This window comes from Rhinatrema bivittatum, chromosome 8, assembly GCF_901001135.1.
Source record: "Rhinatrema bivittatum chromosome 8, aRhiBiv1.1, whole genome shotgun sequence".
Lineage (NCBI taxonomy): Eukaryota > Metazoa > Chordata > Amphibia > Gymnophiona > Rhinatrematidae > Rhinatrema > Rhinatrema bivittatum.
Window position 1 is genome coordinate 257,679,741 of NC_042622.1, and position 21,483 is coordinate 257,701,223.

Sequence of the window (21,483 nt, forward strand, 5' to 3'; positions counted from 1 at the left end):
TGTACAGAAAAGATTTCTAGTCATTTGTGTGACTGGTGAACTGCAGTGTTTGAGGACGCCATTTTGCTTAGTCGCAGCCACACATACTGTTACTTTCCCTGCTGCTTTACTAAATTCATTGGCAACCTTCAGGTCCTCCAGCTCTAACTGCTGGCTCTCTTTCCTGTTTGCTTGGACCAATCCTTGCTCTCCTAACTGATCAGTGGTTGTTGGGTATTTGTGTCCCAAATATACAATTTTATCCTTTTTTGCAGTGAAGCTTCCTAACCCTTGCCTTCTAAAGATATATGGTCAGTGCAGTAAATCCAGCCCTCTAAAACGCAGCCAAAACTTTTCACATTTGCTTAAGCACAGTAAAAAAATATATAAATCTTAAACAATTTCTGTCCAGACTGGATATGAAACGTAGCCTTAATCCAGGAATGGTGGGAAAGAATTAAAAAGAAAAAGCACCAGGCTTAAACTGTATACAGTTTTTTTAATCAAAAATAATAAAAAAAAATGAATGAAGGGAGGAAAAGGAATCCCACCAAAATACAAGATTAATTGAAAAGCAGACTGGAGATGCAGAATTGTTACTGGAGGGATACAGCCAACATTTTACAGGCTGGAGTCGGTGAGTGCCCAGGAGCAGGCATAGAGACACACACACACATACATACATATGAAATAATGGCTCACATTCTTCGAGTCTGAGGACTTCTTAGTTTACCTTACCTTGAAAAAGTGATAGGAAATTTGCTAAAAAATAAAATAAATAAAACCCCACGGGAACCCTAATTAAAAAGTAAACAATTCCAAACAAATTAAATCTTAATTTTGCAGTCACCTGAGGACAAATGCACATTGTCTGAACCCACTAGAAAGAACACATTCTAAGCATTTCCACTCCTTTCCCCAACTAGCTTTCCAAATGTAGCTCTGGTTGTGCTGTGGAAAAGAGGATTTAAGAGAGCAAGGGCTGTTTGTTGTCGGTGCCAACATTGCATGTTGGTATGTGTATTTCCAACTTTGCTTTAAGACAGGGGTAGGCAACTCTGGTCCTGGAATACCAGGTTTGCTTTTCAAAATATCCACAACAAATATGCATGAGATATATTTGCATACAATGGATGCAGTACATACAAATATACCTCATGCATATTCATTGTGGCTATCTGGCAAACTAGAACTGTTTGTGGCACTCCAGGACTGGAGTTGCCTATCCCTGCTTTAAGAGAAAATTGGAACTATAAGCCCACATATGTAACTAGGCCTATCCTGTATAAGCCAGAGTTATCAGGTAACCACCACATCTGTGCCTCCCAAACCATAAGCAAGGGAATTGGTAGCATACAGAAGTTACAAATATGAATTATCACTACGTTGCATTTTTTAAAATTCTTTCTTTACTTTCCCCATTGTATAATATAAGGCTTATATATGTCAACAAGAACTCCCCCAGCCCCCACCCACTGTATTATGTACTATAACCGCTCCTGTCCTATAGCAAATACACTTCTCTGTATATTGTATCAAGTTAAAACAGAGCCACGGAGAGCAGCCACATTTGTAATGACATTGCAAAGCATGGCTTTCTGACTGGTTCATAGAATGGAAGAAATTGTTTGCGATATTAGAGCGGACTCGTACCAAATGAGGTGGATGAAACTGGTTACCTTCCTCTAGCTATGACAGCAACTGGGGCAAGGGGAAGAAAGAATTTTAAAAGTACTTCAAATGGTTCATGGCTGATGACATCATAAATCTTTTGAAAATTGCAGGAAGAATGATATCATCAACACAAGACAAGCTCTTCTGTAGGACTGTGAAATGGATAAAATGCCTTTAAGATTTTTAAAAAACTGAATACATGATATTACAACTTGAATATAGCCAGGGCTAAAATTTGGACAAACCTCTGCAATCTCAGATTGTAGTTGAGATTAGGTAGTAAATTCTGTGGTTCCTGGCCCTGAGAAAGAGATGCAAGTGTGGGATAGGTTTACTGTTCCTCCTCTGTAATCAGGCATATAGCATGCCCCTCTCAGTGGCAAGGATTCCCTCTCGCACCAGGCAGAAAGAAATCCAAGAATAAAAGGGTAAACTCCTTGGATCCCAACTCCCACTACCTCAAACTTCCAGATGAAAAAGAAACAAGTTTCATTTTAAAATTTAAAAAGCACAGATTTACACCCTCCACTTTTTCTTAAAATACAGAACAAAAGTTGTAAAAGGGGACTACATTCTCTCTTTCTTGCTGTACCCTGGCACAAGTATTTCCTCTCATTTTTAAAATTCTTTGCTCTTATAAATAAGTCCTTTTTTTTTCAACTAAAAAAATAGTACAAAAAAAACAAAACAAAAAAAACAAATAGGTCCTTAGACCACAATCACATCTTCTGTGCGCTGCTGTGGTGGTGGCTGTGCAGGGGTGGCAGGCTCGTGTGCCCCTCCCGCCCCACCTGCGGTCGCCCTCCCTGCACACAACAGATGGGCATGGAGCCCTGGGTCCTCGGCCTGCCGAAAGCACTCTTCTGTGTGGATGTAGTGCAGTGCCATCTCGCTGTAGGCCTCCAGCACACGTTGCTTCTCAGCTGTGCCAAACTCAATAGAGTGGGGGTGCACCTGCAGGATGTGCCTCTTAATGGTGCTAATCTTCAGGGTGGCCAGGGTGCCGCCGCACACCATACAGATCAGCCCATGGCGACGGCAGTCGTAGTCCATCATGTATTCCCCCCGCCAGCGCAGCTGGTAGTTGCGGCGCTGGCTCCGGAAAGGAGTTGAGCCAGAAGCGGCCAGGACCTCGGACTCCTGGGGGACTGGTGGTTGATGAGGCGGCGGTGCTGGGGCTGGAGGACTCTTCTGCTTCCTAGAATTTTCAGGGACTGGCTGCAAAGTACCTTGAGAATCCACTGCAAGGGCAGAACAAAAAGAGGAAAAGAGGTTAGTGAGAGAAAAGGGGAAGCTCCATCTTACATATTATGTGACATTTTTTCTTGATTCTGTGGGACCCTGGGGTGAGTCACTATCTTCCTTTGCCAGAGTTTTACACAACTATATTATGATAACAATTAATGTTGTTTATTCCCTGACCAGGTGAAAGCTGTCACAGAAAGGTAGCAAGTGTGACTATTAGGAAGAAATTACACACAGATGGAAGGTACTTTATGGGATCTACCAGGTACTTATGACTCAGAATGAACACTATCAAAGACAGGATGTTGGGCAAAATGGGCCTTGGTTTGAGCCAGCATGACATTTCTTATGTGTCCTGTAAACCCCAAATCACCTTTAAGATTTATCCACCAATATTCTGCATACAGGCAGCAATATCTCTACACTCACTGTTCCCCCTCCACTTTACAAATGTAATAGATCAAACATCTCCACACAGTAAGGACTGGGGTAAATGTGCATACAAAAAAAAAATTCCAAGGGACTCATTAAACTGCGTTAGACCCTATTGTGGGGGCAGCCATTTTGTCAAGGTAACATCACATACACAACATAGACCAATCAGATACCTAGGTGTACGTGATATCACTGGTCTCAAAGGAGGAAGGTAACTTAAAGGGTTTCTTTCAAACATGTTAAAAAAGAATCTGAAATCTGAACCATGACCCCCACTGATTACCTTCCATCTCAATCTCAGCACTAGGGGGCTCTGAGTCAGGCACATCAATCTGAGCCAGCTTGTTGTTCCATTTCTCCATCACAGCAGCCTTCTCCTGTGCACTGAGGAGGGCAGAGTCTGGGTGGCTCTCCTGCACGTGGGTTTTGATGACACTCAGCTTCATGGCAGGCAGGTCCACGCCACAGACCATGCAAACCAACCCATTTCGCGAGTGGTTCTGGTCCACCAGGTGCTCTGTCCGCCAGCGCTCCTGGAAAGAACGACGCTGACCCCGGCCCCGGCTTCGCCGTCCCCCCAGACTCATCTCCCATGAGGTCAGGTCCACACCATGCTCCCAGCCTGCATGGCAACTCCGTGGTGGTGGTGCTGGTGCTGTTTCCTGTGCTGATGGTGGGGCCACAGGGGGATCTGGGGTAGCAACAGCAGCTATAGGCTCAACTGTTAGGGAGAAGGGAAAGGGACAGGAGCAGAGAAAGAGAACATTACATTTCTGTGCAGTCACAGAGCATATGTCTTGCTTACATGTGACTGACATGCGAAAGCAAAATGCAGCATAAAACTCATTGGAAAAAGATTAAGTGACACACTTCTTTACAACAGACAAAATGCTGGCAGAAAAGGACCACTTGGTCCACCCAATCTGCCCATTTGGCCTCTCTACTGTGCTATTGCAAGTCTTACACCATCTGTGTTTTTCTGACTCCCATCACAACTAAGATCCCTTTGTATCTGTCTCAAGCATGCTTATATTTTGCCAGTTTTGGCTCTGATTACCTCCACTCGGTCTATTCCAGATTTCCACCACCCTCCCCGTGAAAGAATATTCTCACTCAATCATTCTGAGTTTCCCTCCCTTCAGCCTCATGATGACCCCTTGTCCTTCAGCTTTTCAGGCTATGCAAAACACTTCCTTCGTTAGATATTTGAATTTCCCCTTTCCCTTTCTTCTAGGACACAGCTTTAGCTCCTCCAGTCTCTGTGCAGCGCTCACAGTGCAGGCCATGCACTATTTTACTGGCCCTACTTTGAAATGCCTCTACCTTGTTAATGTCCTTTTGGAAATGTGGTCTCCAGAAATGAACACAAAAATAAAAATTTAAGAAGTCAAGGTTCTTCGGCAAGAAACAAGCAGCAACTGGAGGTCATCCTGCTATGGGAGAGACCCTCTTGCTACCGCTTTCCCACTGGTCGCTTTGCAGTTCATAAAGCCCGCAGCTGGAAGTGGCAGTATGCCATGCCAATGCTACTCGGGAGCAGGGGGTGGGGTGGGCGGAGAAAGGACACCCTCTCCGAGAGAGACATGTAGGAGATCGGGACAAGCGCACCTGGCCCTGGGCTTTATCCTCCCCTTACCCTGTATGCCATTCTCGGCAATGAAGGACTCTGGGAGGACGGCCCCCATGCCCAGCAGCTGGGCGATCTTGTGGTTCCACTCCTGCACGATGATGCTCTTCTCCTGCTCGCTCAGGAAGCTGCTGTCTGGGTGCTTCTGCTGGATGTGTCTCTTGATGGTGCTCATCTTCAGGGTGGCTAAGGAGCTCCCGCACACCATGCAAACCAACCCATGGCGCAAACAATTGTAGTCCATCAGGTATTCCATACGCCAGCGCTCCTGGTAATAGCGCCGGTGGTCCCGGCCACGCCCGCGACCTTTACCCAGCCCGGTGTCCATGTCCTCGACCCCATCCCAGTGAAGGCCCTCCGGCCCTTCCTGCATATTGGTAAGGCCTTCGCTGGCCGCCATCTCCGGGGTGCTGCAAAGAGGCTCCTCTTCCTTCTCCAGTTTCACCATGGATGTTTCCAACTCTGCATCATTCGGCTCCTGGGGGTCTGGGGCTGGGGCCACAGCTGAGGGTGATGCAGGGGCTGGGTTCTCAACTGTGAGGAACAGAGCCAGAGAGAAACACAGAGAGTTCATGTGCCTTATAGCAAGGAAGGAGGGTGGCCTGTTCTTCAGTATAGCGGCTTTTGTGGTGTCTGTGCTGCGGAATAGAATAGCGCACCTCTTTTTTCCAGGTTATGCAGTACACTAAGACCATAGGTAACTCAACCAGTGCAATACCCACAACACGTGAGACAGGAGAGAGGGTAGAAAGAAAGGCACCCACCTTTATAAACTGCCAGAATGCTGGGAGGTTCCTGCCCTTCTACTGCGTGCTGCTCCTGCTCCTGTTCCTGTGGCGGTGGCTGCTGCTGCTGCTGCTGCTCAGCCCGCTGTACCTCCTCCAACATCATCTTGGTATTCCAGGCCCCCAGGATGCAGCACTTCTCCTCCTCTGAGAAGTTGAGTGAGGTGGGGTGGGCCTCCAGTACATGCTGCTTGATGTCATCTAGGCTCAGGGTGGGCAGCACATTCCCACACAACATACAAAACAGCTTGTTCTTCTGACTGTCATAGTCCATCAGGAACTCCACCCTGAACCAGCTCTGCAGGGACTCATTTAGGTACTGCTCCAGGTTCTTGGTGTCCTGAGGCCCCTTGGACTGCCGCAGGCGCTTGGCTATGGGGGGGAGCCTCCTCCGTCTCCGCCGCACCCCGGGTAATTCGAAAAGGTCTGAAAAGGTAACAGAAGCTTGTTAGTGGTAACCAACCCCTAATGGCTTTAGAAGGGGAACCCAATGGAAGGCCGGACCATCCCTTTCCACCCCTCTTCTGGCCAAAACCTTGGGTTCAAATCCTAGCTTTGGTTCCTGCTCTTCAGGTTGAGAATGCTGCAGAGATTAAAGGATTTCTGTTTCAGCCTTCTCCCCACTAAACCAAAACTAAATCAGAGGCAACACACTCCTGAGCAGGCCCTTGGAACACCTGACAAAGAACCCAACTTACTGCTGACTTTTCCCCAAAGATACAAATGGGAAGAAAAAAGAAAACTTCAAAATCATAAGAGCAGCCAGAGACTAGGATGGGTAAGGGTCCATGAACTTAAAAGTGATGAAATAAAGGAGTGTGAGGAAAGATGAGAAGAGGGAGGGTAAAAAGAGAGAGGTAAAAGAGTAATATAGCAGGAGGAGAGCGCACCCGGGCCTCCGTGGAGTCCATCTGCTATGACTTCTGTTTCCTTGCTTCCGGGTGCTGGGGCCTCCATGGACAGATGGGCATCCCAGCAGTTAATAATGACCTCCTTCTCCTTCACGGACCAGTTAACAGAGTAGGGGTGCTTCTGGCGGATATGCCTCTTGATGGTGCTGAGTTTCAGGGTGGCGAGTGAGCTACCACACACCATGCAGATCATGCCATGGCATCGGGAATCAAAGTCCATCAGGTGCTCCATGCGCCAATGGCTGTGGTAGTAACGCCGATGGTCCCGACCAGGGATGCGGCTCTTCCCAGGCCGAGAGGCACGGTCCTCACAGTGGTCTCCATGCCGCCATCCTGTGGCAGGCTGTAATAGCAGCAGCCCTCCCTCCCCAGAGGGCCCTAGGCTGCTGCTGCTGTCCTGGGAGCTCCAAGAGAGGTCTTGACCTGGGAGGAGATCACTGTCCTGGCTGCCACTTCCCTGCGAGCAGGACAGGCCACTACAATCCAGCAGTAGCTCTTCTCCTGTGGAGAGAAACGATAAATTACAGTGCTTATTTTCCAGAAAGAAAAATGCTGGTACTCAAATGCAGGGTTGTCCTTAAGGGAGAGCAAAGGTGGGGACTACCTCAGGTAACCCTACCCTACAACTGGCTGCAGAGCACAGCCATGGCATGATCCTCCCCCTTACCGCCTGCCGGAAAGAGATTTAAGTGAACAGCACTCTTACCTAATGGTGCCTTCTTTGCCGCCATCATGGCATGGAAAAGGCACTAGTGCGGGAAGGACGGAAAGAGGAAGAAAAGCACCAGTGGAAGGGAGTGGCACCACTGCTGCTTTTTTTTTTTTAATCTCACTGGTACCTTCATTCTCCACCCCAACTGGTATTTTTCTCTTTCTATTCCTCTCCCACTGGTGCCTTCCTCCATCTCTGTTTCACTCCCACTCCGACCCCCACTCCGTCCAATCCTAACCCTTCCCACATGCAGGCATATAGCAGCTTCTTCTGCTGGTTGCTATCAGCAGATGCCAAACAGGGAGACATCAGGTAGCAGTCGGCAGAGGGGGCACAAGCAGAAAGCATAGGAGGGAGGACAGGAAAGGGGAAGATCAAGCTGTGACTTAACTCTGTGGCTGACTGCAGGGGGTGGGGCTACTGTGGGATCTCCATGATCACCCCTGCTTTGCCCCCCACCTTGGCTGTATCTCTTTGGCCTGCATCAGCCAAGGTGGGGGGGGATATAAAAGTCACCTCACACCAAGTCAATTGAACAGCAGGCCCGGCACGACCGGATGTGCATACTGTGCATTTGCACGAGACAGCAAACCGGTAGCAGCAGGAGAGGCCACAGGGCCGCCAGCAGAGCCTAACCTGCCGGCAGCTGAAGGAGAGGCCCATCTTCTGTTTATGTGTGTGTGCTGCATGCCCGTGCAATCTTCCTCCTCCTCCCCCCCCCCAAAAAAAAAAAAGACTGCAGGAGGCCCGCTGGGCTGTGGTGGAGCTCATCCTACCACGGCCCAATGACAACAGGAGACCATGTGTGTATGTGTGTGAGCCTGTATGTGTGTGTGTGTGGTCTGTGAGAGCCTAAGTGTAACATATAGGCTCTCAGAGGCGAACACACACACATAATGTATCTGTGAGGGAGAAGGAGCCTGTGTATGTTAGCGAGGCCTACTTTTTGGGACTTTGGACATTTGCAGGCACTATTCATTTTCCTGATTAAGGACTGTTATGGTACCTTTGTGAATTTGTATGACTAGACATCAATTGTTTTGTGTTTGTCTTTATTTGAATTATTTTGGGACTGTTTTATTTGTACATTGCCTAGTGTACTGATATAAGAGATTCATATCTACTAGATAAGGGAGCCCTGACCGACGTGCCGCAAATGCGCAGTAGAGAGCAGCTCTACCGCGCATGTGCGGGCGAGCACGTCGGCCAGAGTTTGCCAATTTACAAAAATGGTGCTGGGAGGACCCGTAGCGGCGGCGGCGAGGACCAGGACCCGTAGTGGTGGCGGCGCACGCGCCATCCGAAGGGGTTGTGAATGAGCTGGGAGAGGAGGGGAGTGACTGAGGGGAGGGAGGAGAGAGTGAGGTGAGAAGGAGTGGGAGGGAGAATAGAGGGGGGAGGGGGAGGTGGAAGGGGGAGGTAGAATGAGGGGGAGGTGGAAGGGGGAGGGAGAATGAGGGGGAGGTGGAGGGAAGGGAGAATGAGGGGGAGGTGGAAAGGGAGGGGGAGGTGGAAGGGTGAATGAGGGGGAGGGGGAGGTGGAAGGGAGAGGAGGAGGAGGAGGAGGGAGAATGAGAATGAGGGGAAGGGGAAAGGGAGAATGAGGGGAAGGGGAAAGTGGAAGGGAGAATGAGGGGGGAGGGGAAGGTGGAAGGGAGAATGAGAGGGAGGGGGAGGTGGAAGGGAGAATGAGAAGGAGGGGGAGGGGGAGGTGGAAGGGAGAGGAGGGGGAGGGAGAAAGAATGAGGTGGAAGGGAGAATGAGGGGAAGGGGAAAGGGAGAGGAGGGAGAGAGAGAATGAGAATGAGGGGGGAGGTGGGAGGGGGAAGGAAATGGACCGAAAATTTTTTTTTTAATGTAGCCCGTTGTTACGGGCTTAACAGCTAGTATCTTAATAAAGAAAGAGAGGGAGGGTGTGAGAGAATGAAAGGAAAATTGGTTCTTACCTGCTAATTTTCATTCCTGTAATACCACAGATCAGTCCAGACCACCAACAGATGGAGTCAGAGAGCAAAGCTTCGAGGCACTGGTATCTCAAGTGTGCCACCTGCAGCTCATCAGTATTTATCGATACCCAAGCAAAGTATAATTGACAAAAAACCATCTAATTCCCGAAACAAGGGCGAACAGGAAAAAACTCCCTCAAGGGTCTGAAACAAACGACCCCAATACCTGAAACTCAGGTTTGAACCACGGTTCATAACAAAAACCAAAATATTATACAATCATTCTGATAGATTCCCTATGTACAGCAGCTAACCGTTAGGTAAATCAGTAGCACCCGGGCGGGATCCTGGACTGATCTGTGGTATTACAGGAATGAAAATTAGCAGGTAAGAACCAATTTTCCTTTCCTGTACATACCCAGATCAGTGGGATGTACCAAAGCCACATTACACCGGGCAGGAACCCGAAAGACCCGCTCGCAAGACACTCTCCCCAAAAAGCGCTTGGTCCGGATCCCTAACATCCAGATGATAATGCCTTGTGAAGGTATGCAGGGAAGACCAGACTGCGGCTCTACAAATCTCATCAGGTGACAACAACTGACACTCTGCCCAAGAAGCTGCTTGCGCTCTTATCGAGCAAGCTTTCAAACCAGTCGGGACAGGGCGACCCTTCCCGATGTAGGCCAAGCAAATTGTTTCCTTTAGCCAGAGAGCCAAGGATGCCTTAGATGCCTTTTCACCCTTCTGTGGACCTCCAAAGAGCACAAAAATGTGATCCGATTTTCAAAAAGAGTTAGTGACCTTCAAATACCGAAGGACAACCCGGCGGACATCTAATAAATGAAGATCTCTTCCCATAGCGGGGTCACGAGCCCAATCAGGGAATTCGGGTAACTCCACGGACTGATTAACATGAAAGGCAGACACCACTTTTGGCAAAAAGGAAGGGACCATGCGCAAGGACCCCTATCAGCTGAGAAGCGAAGGAAGGGATCCCTACAGGAAAGAGCCTGCAATTCTGAAATATGCCTTGCGGGACAGATGGCCACCAAGAACATCGTCTTCAAGGTGAGGTCCTTTAAGGAAGCGTGTCCCAGAGGCTCAAAAGGGGGATCACGAAACGCCCTCAACACCAGATTTAGATTCCACTCCGGGCATAACTTATGAAGAGGAGGACAAAGGTGCTTCACCCCTTTCAGGAAACAGACAATGTCTGAGTGGCTGGATAGAGACCTGCCACCTACCCGCCCTAGGAGACATCCCAGGGCTGAAACCTGAACACACAGGGAACTATAAGCCAAACCTTTAGATAATCCCTGCTGCAAAAACCCCAAGATCTGAGGAATGGTCACCGACAACGGCACTACACCCTGCTGGTCACACCAAACACCTTCCACACTCGAGCGTATGCCATAGACATCGGGGGCCGCCTGGACTGAAGCAGGGTAGAAATCACCTGTTCCGAATAACTTTTCATCCGTAACCGCTGCTTCTCAAACACCAGGCTGCGAGAGAGAAGTGATCTTCCCGATCCAAAAAACGGGCCCTTGTCACAGGAGGTTCGGCAGATGAGCTAGGCGTAGCGGGCCATCTGTCGCCAACCGTACCAGGTCTGCAAACCACGGCCGCTGCGGCCACTCCGGTGCCACCAGAATTACTGAACCGGGATGGTCCTCTATGCGCTGGTGAATGCGCCCAATCAGGGCGCAATGGAGGAAAGGCATACAGGGCATCTACTCCTACCGCCCCGATTTCCTTCTTTCCGCTGAAAAACCGGTCCGTCTTGGCATTGACACGGGTCACCATGAGGTCCAGTTGGTGAACTCCCCATCAGGCACAAATGTGATTCCAACCCTCTTGGTATAGTTCCCACTCCCCGGGATCCAGCTATTGACGACTGAGGAAGTCCGCTTGCACGTTGTCCACGCCTGCCACGTGAGAGGCTGCGATGCCTTCCAGATGAAGCTCGGCCCAAGCGAAGAGGAGGTGTGCTTCCTGTGCCACTGCCAGACTCCTGGTTCCTCCCTGGCGATTGAGATATACCATCATGGTGGCGTTGTCCAAGAAGACTTGAACCATTCTCCCCTGCACCAGAGACTGGAATGCCAACAACGCTTTGCAGACTGCCCTTGTCTCTAGGCGATTGATAGACCACAACCGTTCGGGTAAGGACCAGGTTCCCTGCACCATATGACCGAGGCACACTGCTCCCCAGCCTTGAAGGCTCGCATCTGTTGTCATGATCACCCAATCAGGGACTTCAAGGGGCATCCCCTTCTGTAAGTTGTCTTCCAACAGCCACCATTGCAGGCTGGAACTGATTCGCTGTGACAAAGGCAGGGGCAACTGGTATTGCTCCGACACTGGGTCCCACCGCGACAGACGTCCTGCAACGGTCTCAGGTGAGCGAAAGCCTAAGGCACCAATTCCAACATCGAAGCCATGAACCCCAGAACTTGTAGGTAATCCCACACTCTGGGGATTGGAAGCTGTAACAAGAGACGCACTTGTTAAGAACAAGGTGTTAAGAACAAGGTCAGACCAAGAGTCCATCAAGCCTAGCATCCTGTTTCCAACAGTGGCCAATACAGGCCTTAAGAACCTGGCAAGTACCCAAAAACTAAGTCTATTCCATGCTATTGTTACTAGTAATAGCAGTGGCTATTTTCTAAGTTAACTTAATTAATAGCAGGTAATGGACTTCTCCTCCAAGAACTTATCCAATTCTTTGTTAAACACAGCTACACTAACTGCACTAACCACATCCTCTGGCAACAAATTCCAGAGTTTAATTGTGCGTTGAGTGAAAAAGAACTTTCTCCGATTAGTTTTAAATGTGCCACATGCTAATTTCATGGAGTGCCCCCTAGTCTTTCTATTATCCGAAAGAGTAAATAACTTTCTCACAGGACAAGCAGGATGGTTGTCCTCAAAAATGGGTGACATCGAGGATGGAGCCCACCACGGAAAACTTCTGTCAAAGTTTAACAGAACTTTGACTGGCCCCTACTGGGCATGCCCAGCAAGGCACTGACCCTGCAGCCAGCAGGGGTCTCCCTTCAGTCTTCTTTTTTCCGCGCAGCAGTTGCCACGCGGTGAAAGGAGCTCTTCTTACCACGTTCCTGACAGGAATTCGGGTTTTTCTTTCCGAAGAAAATTTGCCCCTCAGGGGTCTCCCTTCGACAAATTTTTGTCACCTTCGCGGAATCCGGTAAGTTTTTTGCCGTTTTTTATCGACTACCGTCGATTTTTGGCCCTCGAGGCCCGTTGGCACTTACCGATCCCGCGGCTAAATTTGGCCCTAGGCCATGGCGACGGGGTTCCGTCGTTGTCCGGATTGCACCCGGACTATGTCAATCACAGACCCCCATAGGGTTTGTGTTTTGTGTTTGGGTAGTGAGCATGATGTCCTGACTTGCACCAAATGTGCCTTAATGACACCTAAAGGTCGCAAAGCCAGGATGGAGAAGATGGGGCTCCTCTTCCATGCACCCACCCCAACGCCATCGATAGCATCGACGTCATCGGAACCGGCACCGTCGAAGTTGCACCACCACCGTCAACCCTCCGGTGACCGTCCACCATCGATGACTTCCCGGCCGTCGACTCCTGTCCCCTCCCCGGATGGGCGAGGAGATCGGAAGGACAAGCATCGCCATCGACGGCACAAGTCTCGGCCCGTCGAGGATCCACAACCATCGACCTATGAACAGGCCGAGCCACCGACTAAAAAGCCTCGGTCAGACCTGGCACCGTCCACGTCTCGTTCCCAGGCACCGAGGAAACCCTCACCCTCTCGGGGTGTGGGAGCCGTGATCCCACCGGTTATGGTGGTCCCTCCGGCTCTGCCTCAGCCTCCCTCTCCCGTCGAGCCGGGTATCATTACCCCTGGTCTCCGGGCAGAACTGGACCGGCTGGTCCAGGAGGCCATCGAGAAAGCGATGCAAAGGTTCCAATCTCCACCGGCACCGTCTCTGGCATCGATTCCGGCACCGTCTCCGGCACCGACTCCGCCACCGAGGAGGGAACCGATCACCGAGCCTTTGGTGGACGCTCTAGCACCGCTACTGCGCCGCATGGAGGCATTTATGACGGCCCTTCCATCGGTGATTCCAGTAGCACCGACAACACCATCGTCTCCGACAGGATTCTCATCGGTAGGAGAAACACCGTTTCTGATTCCCCCGTCCGGGGTGGTCCCATCGGTGCCTTCGCATATCTCTCCACCGATCTATCCTTCGGCTCCATCGATTCCAGGACCGGCACCGATTCCATCGGCAGCCCCGAAGCCCTCGATGCCATTCCCAATTCCGCCTGCAGCACCGATTCCATCAAGGTTTCATTCGATGCCTTCGGATCCTCAACCAGGTCCTTCAGGGCTTCAAGCCCCACATGATCCTTACGATACCTGGGGTGATGATACATCTTCTGACACAGATTTACCTTCACCACCATCTCCTACAGAGAGTAGAAAATGATCTCCTCCTGAGGATCTCTCCTTTATTAATTTTGTAAAGGAGATGTCAGAAATTGTACCTTTTCAGCTGCAATCTGAGACCGATGACAGACACCAGATGATGGAACTGCTCCAATTTCTGGATGCTCCAAAAATCATCGCTTCCATCCCCATTCACCAAGTCTTTCTTGACCTTTTAAAGAAAAACTGGGAATCTCCTTCATCTGTGTCTCCAGTTAACAAGAAGGCTGACTCCACATACCTCGTCCAGTCAGCACCAGGGTTTCAGAAGCCTCAACTGGATCATCGCTCTGTTGTGGTTGAGTCCGCGCAAAAGAAGGCCAAGCGTCTGAAGCCGCACTCTTCCACTCCACCTATCAAGGACAATAAATTCCTGGATAGTGTGGGACGGAAAGTGTATCATGGGGCTATGTTGATTTCACGCATAGCTTCATACCAACTTTACATGACTCAATATAACAGAGCCATCCTTAAACAGATGAAAGACTACGCTGACACATTGCCGGACCAATACCAGCCACAGCTTCAAGCCCTTCTTAACAAAGGGTTTGAGGCAGGGAAGCACGAGATCAGAACGGCCTATGACATCTTTGACGCTTCCACAAAAGTTTCAGCTACTGCCATCTCAGCCAGACGTTGGGCTTGGTTAAAGTCATCCAACCTTCGCCCAGAGGTCCAGGATCGTCTAGCTGATTTACCCTGTTTAGGGGACAATTTGTTTGGAGAACAAATTCAGCAGATTGTGGCAGAATTAAAAGATCACCACGAGACGTTGAAACAACTTTCATCTGTTCCATCTGAGGTGTCCTCCAAACAACCACCTAAGAAGGACTCTAAAAAGTCGTTCTTTCGCCCACGTCGTTACTATCCTCCATCGGCCAGGCCTTGTCCTGCTCGATCCTCCAACAGACCTCAGCCTGTTCAGCCTAGGAAACAAAGACCTACTGTAGCCCCACCTCCTGGGCCTGCGGCGGGCCTTTGACTTCCCTGTACGGAGCACATGCCACATCCCACTCCCAGACATCCCTGTGGGGGGTCGACTGTACCACTTTTTACAACGCTGGATACAGATCACCTCAGACCAGTGGGTGCTAGCAATTATCGCACAGGGTTACCACCTCAACTTCATAACTCTTCCGGCAGACTCCCCGCCTCTTCAAGCATGGAGTCTAACCAGCCATTTGACTCAATTACAACAGGAAGTATCCCTTCTTCTGCAATCAAATGCTATAGAACCCGGCCCTTCCTCTCAACGAGGGAAGGGATTCTATTCCAGGTACTTCCTCATACCAAAGAAATCAGGGGGGCTACGTCCCATTTTGGACCTTCGGGCCCTCAACAAATACCTTCAAAAAGAAAAGTTCAAGATGGTAACCCTGGGTGCGCTGCTCCCTCTGCTGCAAAAGGGGGATTGGCTGTGCTCTCTCGACCTCAAGGACGCTTATACCCACATTGCGATTACACAATCCCATCGCAAGTATCTGCGGTTTCTGGTAGGCCGCGACCATTATCAATACCGGGTACTACCTTTCGGTCTGGCATCTGCTCCACGAGTCTTTACCAAATGTCTCGTAGTGGTAGCAGCATTCCTCAGGAAGGAAGGTGTCCACGTCTACCCCTACCTGGACGATTGGCTAATCAGGGCCTCCACCCCTCAGATTGCTCAATCCTCCCTAAAATTGACAATTCACACACTCCTTTCCTTAGGGTTTCTTGTCAATTACGAGAAATCTTGCTTAGTCCCATCTCAAACCTTATCCTTCATTGGAGCAGACTTGGACACCTTACAGGCAAAGGCCTACCTTCCGCTTCAACGGGTCCAAACTCTCATGTCCCTGGCCCGCCAGCTCCAGTCTCAAAACACTGCCACGGCTCGCCAATTCCTCATTCTCCTAGGACATATGGCATCCTCGGTTCAAGTCACTCCCATGACCCGACTAGCCATGAGAGTAACACAATGGACTCTGCGACACCAATGGATTCAAGCTTTTCAGCCTCTGTCCTCCATAGTCACAGTTACACAAGCGCTACGTCTGTCTTTAACCTGGTGGACGACTCAGGTCAACCTCCTTCAGGGCTTACCTTTTCTCCTACCAGATCCACAAGTAATCCTAACCACCGACGCTTCCCACATCGGTTGGGGAGCCCATGTGGACGATTACCAAACCCAAGGGTTATGGTCACCAGACGAAGCCGAACACCAGATAAAGTTCTTGGAACTTCGAGCAATCCGCTACGCGCTCAGAACTTTCAAAGATCATCTCTTGAATCAGATAATATTAATCCAGACAGACAACCAAGTGGCCATGTGGTACATAAACAAGCAGGGAGGCACAGGCTCCTTCCTTCTGTGTCAGGAAGCTGCGCAGATTTGGGCAGAAGCCCTCTCCCACTCCATGTACCTCAGGGCCACTTACCTACCGGGAGTCGACAATATATTGGCAGACCAGCTGAGCCATGTCTTCCAGCCGCACGAGTGGTCACTAGACCCTCTGGTAGCGACCTCTCTGTTTCGCAAGTGGGGTTCTCCCCGCATAGACCTCTTTGCATCCCCTCAGAACCACAAAGTGGACGATTACTGCTCTCTCATTCGGAGCCAGTACTCTCGGCCGAGGGATGCCTTCTCCCTCAAGTGGACGACAGGTCTGCTCTATGCATTCCCTCCACTTCTTCTTCTGTCAAGGACTCTCGTGAAGCTTCGCCAGGACGGAGGAACCATGATCCTGATAGCACCCCACTGGCCACGCCAGGTGTGGTTTCCCATACTCCAGAATCTCTCCATCCGCAGGCACATCCCTCTGGGAATGGATCCGCATCTGCTCACTCAAAACGACGGATGCCTCCTCCATCCCAACCTCCAGGCCTTGTCCCTGACGGCATGGATGTTGAAAGGTTAGTCCTTCAGCCTTTTAACCTTTCGGATTCTGTTTCTCGTGTCCTGATAGCTTCACGAAAGCCCTCCACCAGAAGATCCTATTCATATAAATGGAAAAGGTACACATCATGGTGCACTTCTCAGTCCCTTGATCCCCTTTCCTGTCCAATCTCTAAATTCTTGGACTATTTATGGCATCTATCAGAATCCGGTCTTAAAACCTCTTCCATTAGGATGCATGTCAGTGCGGTAGCCGCTTTCCATAAAGGTATAGAGGGTGTTCCTATTTCAGTACAACCCCTGGTAACACGCTTTCTTAAAGGCTTGCTACATCTGAAGCCACCTTTACGTCCGCCGGCCCCATCTTGGGACCTTAATCTGGTTCTTGGTCGCCTTATAAAACCACCTTTCGAACCTCTGCACTCCTGTGACCTAAAATATCTCACATGGAAAGTGTTATTCCTTTTGGCTATCACTTCAGCTCGCAGGGTTAGTGAATTACAGGCCCTAGTTACCTATCCGCCTTACACTAAACTCCTGCAGGACCGGGCGGTACTCCGCACTCACCCTAAATTCTTACCTAAGGTAGTTTCGGAGTTTCATATAAATCAATCCATTATACTACCTATCTTTTTTCCCAGGCCCCACTCCAACTCCGGGGAACAGACTCTGCATACCCTAGACTGCAAACGAGCTCTAGCTTTTTATCTAGACCGTACACTTGCACACAGGAAGAGCACTCAATTATTTGTCTCTTTCCATCCTAACAAGTTAGGACAACCTGTGGGTAAGCAGGCTCTTTCCTCCTGGTTGGCGGACTGCATTTCTTTTTGCTATCAGCAAGCTGGCATTCCCTTTCAAGACCGTGTAAAAGCACACTCTGTGAGGGCCATGGCGACTTCAGTAGCACACCTTCGATCAGTGCCGCTTCCTGACATCTGTAAAGCTGCAACCTGGAGTTCTCTCCATACCTTTGCAGCCCACTATTGTTTGGACAAAGCTGGAAGACAGGACTCCATCTTCGGCCAGTCTGTCTTGCGTAACCTTTTTCCAACCTGATGTACCAACACCCTTCCACCTTCCCGGTAGGGTGCGGATGCCCTTTGCCAAATTCCACCCCAGTTGTTGTGCCTGTTGCACGTCGTTGGGGGCATTTGGTGCAAGTCAGGACATCCTCAGCTCGGTACTCACCCATTTGTGAGGACAACCATCCTGCTTGTCCTGTGAGAAAGCAAATGTTGCTTACCTGATGTAACAGGTGTTCTCACAGGACAGCAGGATGTTAGTCCTCACGAAACCCGCCCGCCACCCCGCGGTGTTGGGTTCGTTTTTAATTTTACTTTTTTAGGCACTGCCTGTAGCTTTGAAAATCAGACTGAAGGGAGACCCCTGCTGGCTGCAGGGTCAGTGCCTTGCTGGGCATGCCCAGTAGGGGCCAGTCAAAGTTCTGTTAAACTTTGACAGAAGTTTTCCGTGGTGGGCTCCATCCTCGATGTCACCCATTTGTGAGGACTAACATCCTGCTGTCCTGTGAGAACACCTGTTACATCAGGTAAGCAACATTTGCTGATTCACATTAACTCGTTCTAGACTTCTCAAGATTTAAACATCTCTATCATATCCCCCCCCTCAGCTGTCTCTTCTCCAAGCTGAAATGTCCTGGTTGCTGTACTTCCTGTCATTCGTGAGAAACACCCTGCCCTGGAGGGTGTCAAAACGAGCTCCCAAATACTTAAGACACTGTGATGGAGTCAGATGACTTTTCGCTTCATTGATTACCCAGCCTAGGGACTGGAGACAAGGGGTCACACAAAGAACCGTCCGCTCGCCTTTCTCTTCCGACTTGGCTCAAATCAGCCAATTGTCAAGGTAAGGATGGACCATTATCCCTTCCTTCCGGAGGGTCACCACCAACACGACCATCACCTTGGTAAAGGTGCGCGGGGTCGTCGCCAGTCCAAACGGCAGCGCCTGGAACTGAAAATGCTGAACCAGGATCTTGAATCATAGGAATCTTTGGTGTATGCTGAGAATTGTGATGTGTGGATAAGCCTCAGTGAGATCCAAGGAGGCGAGGAACTCTCCCTTTCAAACCGCTGCCATGACTGTTCTTCCCCCTGGAAGAAAACAGGTGCTGCCACCCAGCCCTGGTGACCCCTACCAAAAACGCCATGAAAATCAGTCCCAGGAAGGTCAAAAAAGGAAAAACAAAATGGCCACTACGGTAAAAATAGCTCCGGAGCTGGTGGTAAAAATGAGGCAGGGGGCCTAAAAACGTCCTTGGAGGTTCTTACCAGGGCTGAAACACTCTCCCCTGCTCTTCAGGGGTCTGCCTGGCTCTGCACCACCAGGCAGACTGATTTACCCCGGGAGCCACTGTGAACAGGGAACTTAGAGCTGTTGTTTTTTTTTTTTTTACACAAAAACTTTAACTTCTAGTAACATAAAAAAATAAATCCTAAGCTAAGAATAATAGAAAAAAATCCCCGAAGGGGCTACTTCTCTGTACCGCAAACACTGAGGGGGAACCTTTGGGTTGCTGAGGGAGCCAGTCCCCTGGCTATCAGGGGACCTGGAACCACACAGGCTCTACCTGAGGGATGGCCCAGACACTGAACCTAACACCTCAGGTAGCAAGAAAAATCCATCTCACACAGAGCTGCAGGTATACACGACCACCATCTGCTGGAGTCAGAGAAATACTGATGAGCTGCAGGTGGCACACTTGGGATACCAGTGCCTCGAAGCTTTGTTCTCTGACTCCATCTGCTGGTGGGAGTGCATAACCCACTGGTCTAGACTGATCTGGGTATGTACAGGAATGTGTTATTGTGCATGTGTCCCCCTACCTCCCCCAATCCACGACAATCTCAGGGTGACTGGAAATCAGATCCCATGTATGGAGAGCAGTAGATTTTTTTTAATCCTTATTAGTTTTAATTATTGAGTGTAATGATTCTATTTCTGAAAATTTCTGAAAAATTCCAGATAGTGCACACTAACACGAAAATTGGGGACCCTCCCGAAAACCCCCCCATGAACCGCGGGAAATACGAAATTTCCACAGGGGGGGGGGGGGGGGAACGAAGCCAGAGACAATAGGGCTTAACAAAGCACATCTCTACCTAATCCCCTTCCCTGTCCTTGGGTTGGGTGGGGGGGGGATGTTAGTTTCTCAAAATATACAGGGTCATTTATCAAAATGTATTAGGGCGTTATCGTGTTCGTTAGGGCCCAACACGCGCAATTATGCAGTCACGCATGCAAACTTTTTTGCACAGGGAAGCATAAAAGCTAGCCCTGGCCCTGCTGAACAGGCTGATCTAGTTTTAGTTTTGCTACATTATATGCATGCAATTGTAGTTCTGAATATTCTATTTTCTTAAAAAAAAAATAAATCACCCATCAATTACTTAATTTTGAGGGTTTTTTCTCCTAGGGTATCAGTCTATCGAGTGGAATCCATCTGACAGTTTATTTAGAATGGATTACTTTGTGGTTACCTCATAGGATGCCAGAGCCACGTTAGCAGCCCCTTGCCACACTTATTCTACATCTACATCAGAACTACAACTCCATGCATGCAATGGGATAAAATCAGAACTGGATCAGCCTGTTCCAGCAACCTAGGGTGAAGTAGCAACCCTAGCTTGAGAACGTACAACCAGACTAATGCTGCGTTTTCTGCATTCCTCATCCCGGGTAGAATTTTAATCCCTGCTCTCTGCAATTTACCGCATTCTCTCCTATACTTTCTTCCGCCACTTTGCGCCTGCACCTTTAACTTTTGGCCTTCCCTTTAAAGCGCGCGGGGCTGACGGCGGCGCACTGGCTCCTAGACCCTGCCTCTCTTGCCGTCCCTCCCATTCACGCTAAACTTCCCCTATGTTGGCAGCAGGTGGCGCTCAAGCAAAGGAACAGCCTTTGTCTCGGGCCCCAGCCGCAGCCGCGCGGTGGCCTGGGCGTGGAAGCCGAGCCGGGCCCTGTAACTTTCTTCTCACCATCCTCCGGCTCCTCGAGTTTGACGCCGACCGAGCCGGACTCCGGTGGCTCCTCCGGGGCGCGGCGACTCATGGCTGCGGGTCTCCGAGGCGCTGCGTGCGGCTGGGGGCCCGGCGGAAGGACGCACGGAGCAAAGAAGGTGGTGCTGCTGTGGCCACCGCCGTCGCTGCTGCTGCAACTCTAATGTCGGAGGAGAGTTATTCCCGGGCCCCTGGGGCTCCGTCAGGGGCTCCCCAGGGGACGAGTTAAAGGCGCAGCGCCCGCGAGTGGAGATGAGCTGCGGCTGGACTCAGCCACACACGTTCAGGGAAAAGAACGATTAATGCAAGCGCGGCATGGATGGCGACAAGATTTAATAACATCAGAGGAGGGAAAGGAAAGTGTGCAGGGAAAGAAAAATGTAAGCAGAGAACAAGAGATTAATACAAGTAGGGGAGGGAAAGCAGCGTGCAGCTCATGATGGAGAGAATAACGCAAGCAGAAGTTGTTAGAGGGAGAGCGAGATTAATGCAAATAAGGGAGAGAACGAAAGATTAAGGCAAGTGGAGTGGCAGAGGAGCATGTTCAGAAGGGAAAGAAGAATTATTGCAGTTTTAACAGTTGATTTCTAACACGACAAGGAATTGTCTTTATCTTGGCAGAGAATCCTTTATTTTTTGCCATATAAGAAATCAGCTTGTTGAAAAGTGGGAAAACTCTGCAAAATGCTTTTTGAGAAAATAGATTCGTATGGATTGGAATTTTTACCGACAGCTGTAGGAGTGTTTGAGGCTTTACGGTCACCTCCTGCTTCCCACGGAGAAGGGGATTTT

The 21,483-nt window shown here is 49.8% G+C and overlaps 1 protein-coding gene across 1 annotated transcript; it reads right to left on the reverse strand.

Annotated features, from left to right (window-relative positions):
- Positions 1-461: 461 nt before the first annotated feature.
- LOC115098230 (uncharacterized protein C11orf95 homolog) lies at positions 462-20,795 on the reverse strand. The gene is made up of 6 exons (XM_029614687.1): positions 20,671-20,795; positions 6,636-7,157; positions 5,725-6,171; positions 4,970-5,494; positions 3,617-4,054; positions 462-2,894 (listed from the first exon to the last, which is right to left on the reverse strand). Exons 1-6 carry the CDS (start codon positions 20,741-20,743, stop codon positions 2,362-2,364), a joined length of 2,538 nt encoding a protein of 845 aa, XP_029470547.1. The 5' UTR covers positions 20,744-20,795; the 3' UTR covers positions 462-2,361.
- Positions 20,796-21,483: the final 688 nt, after the last annotated feature.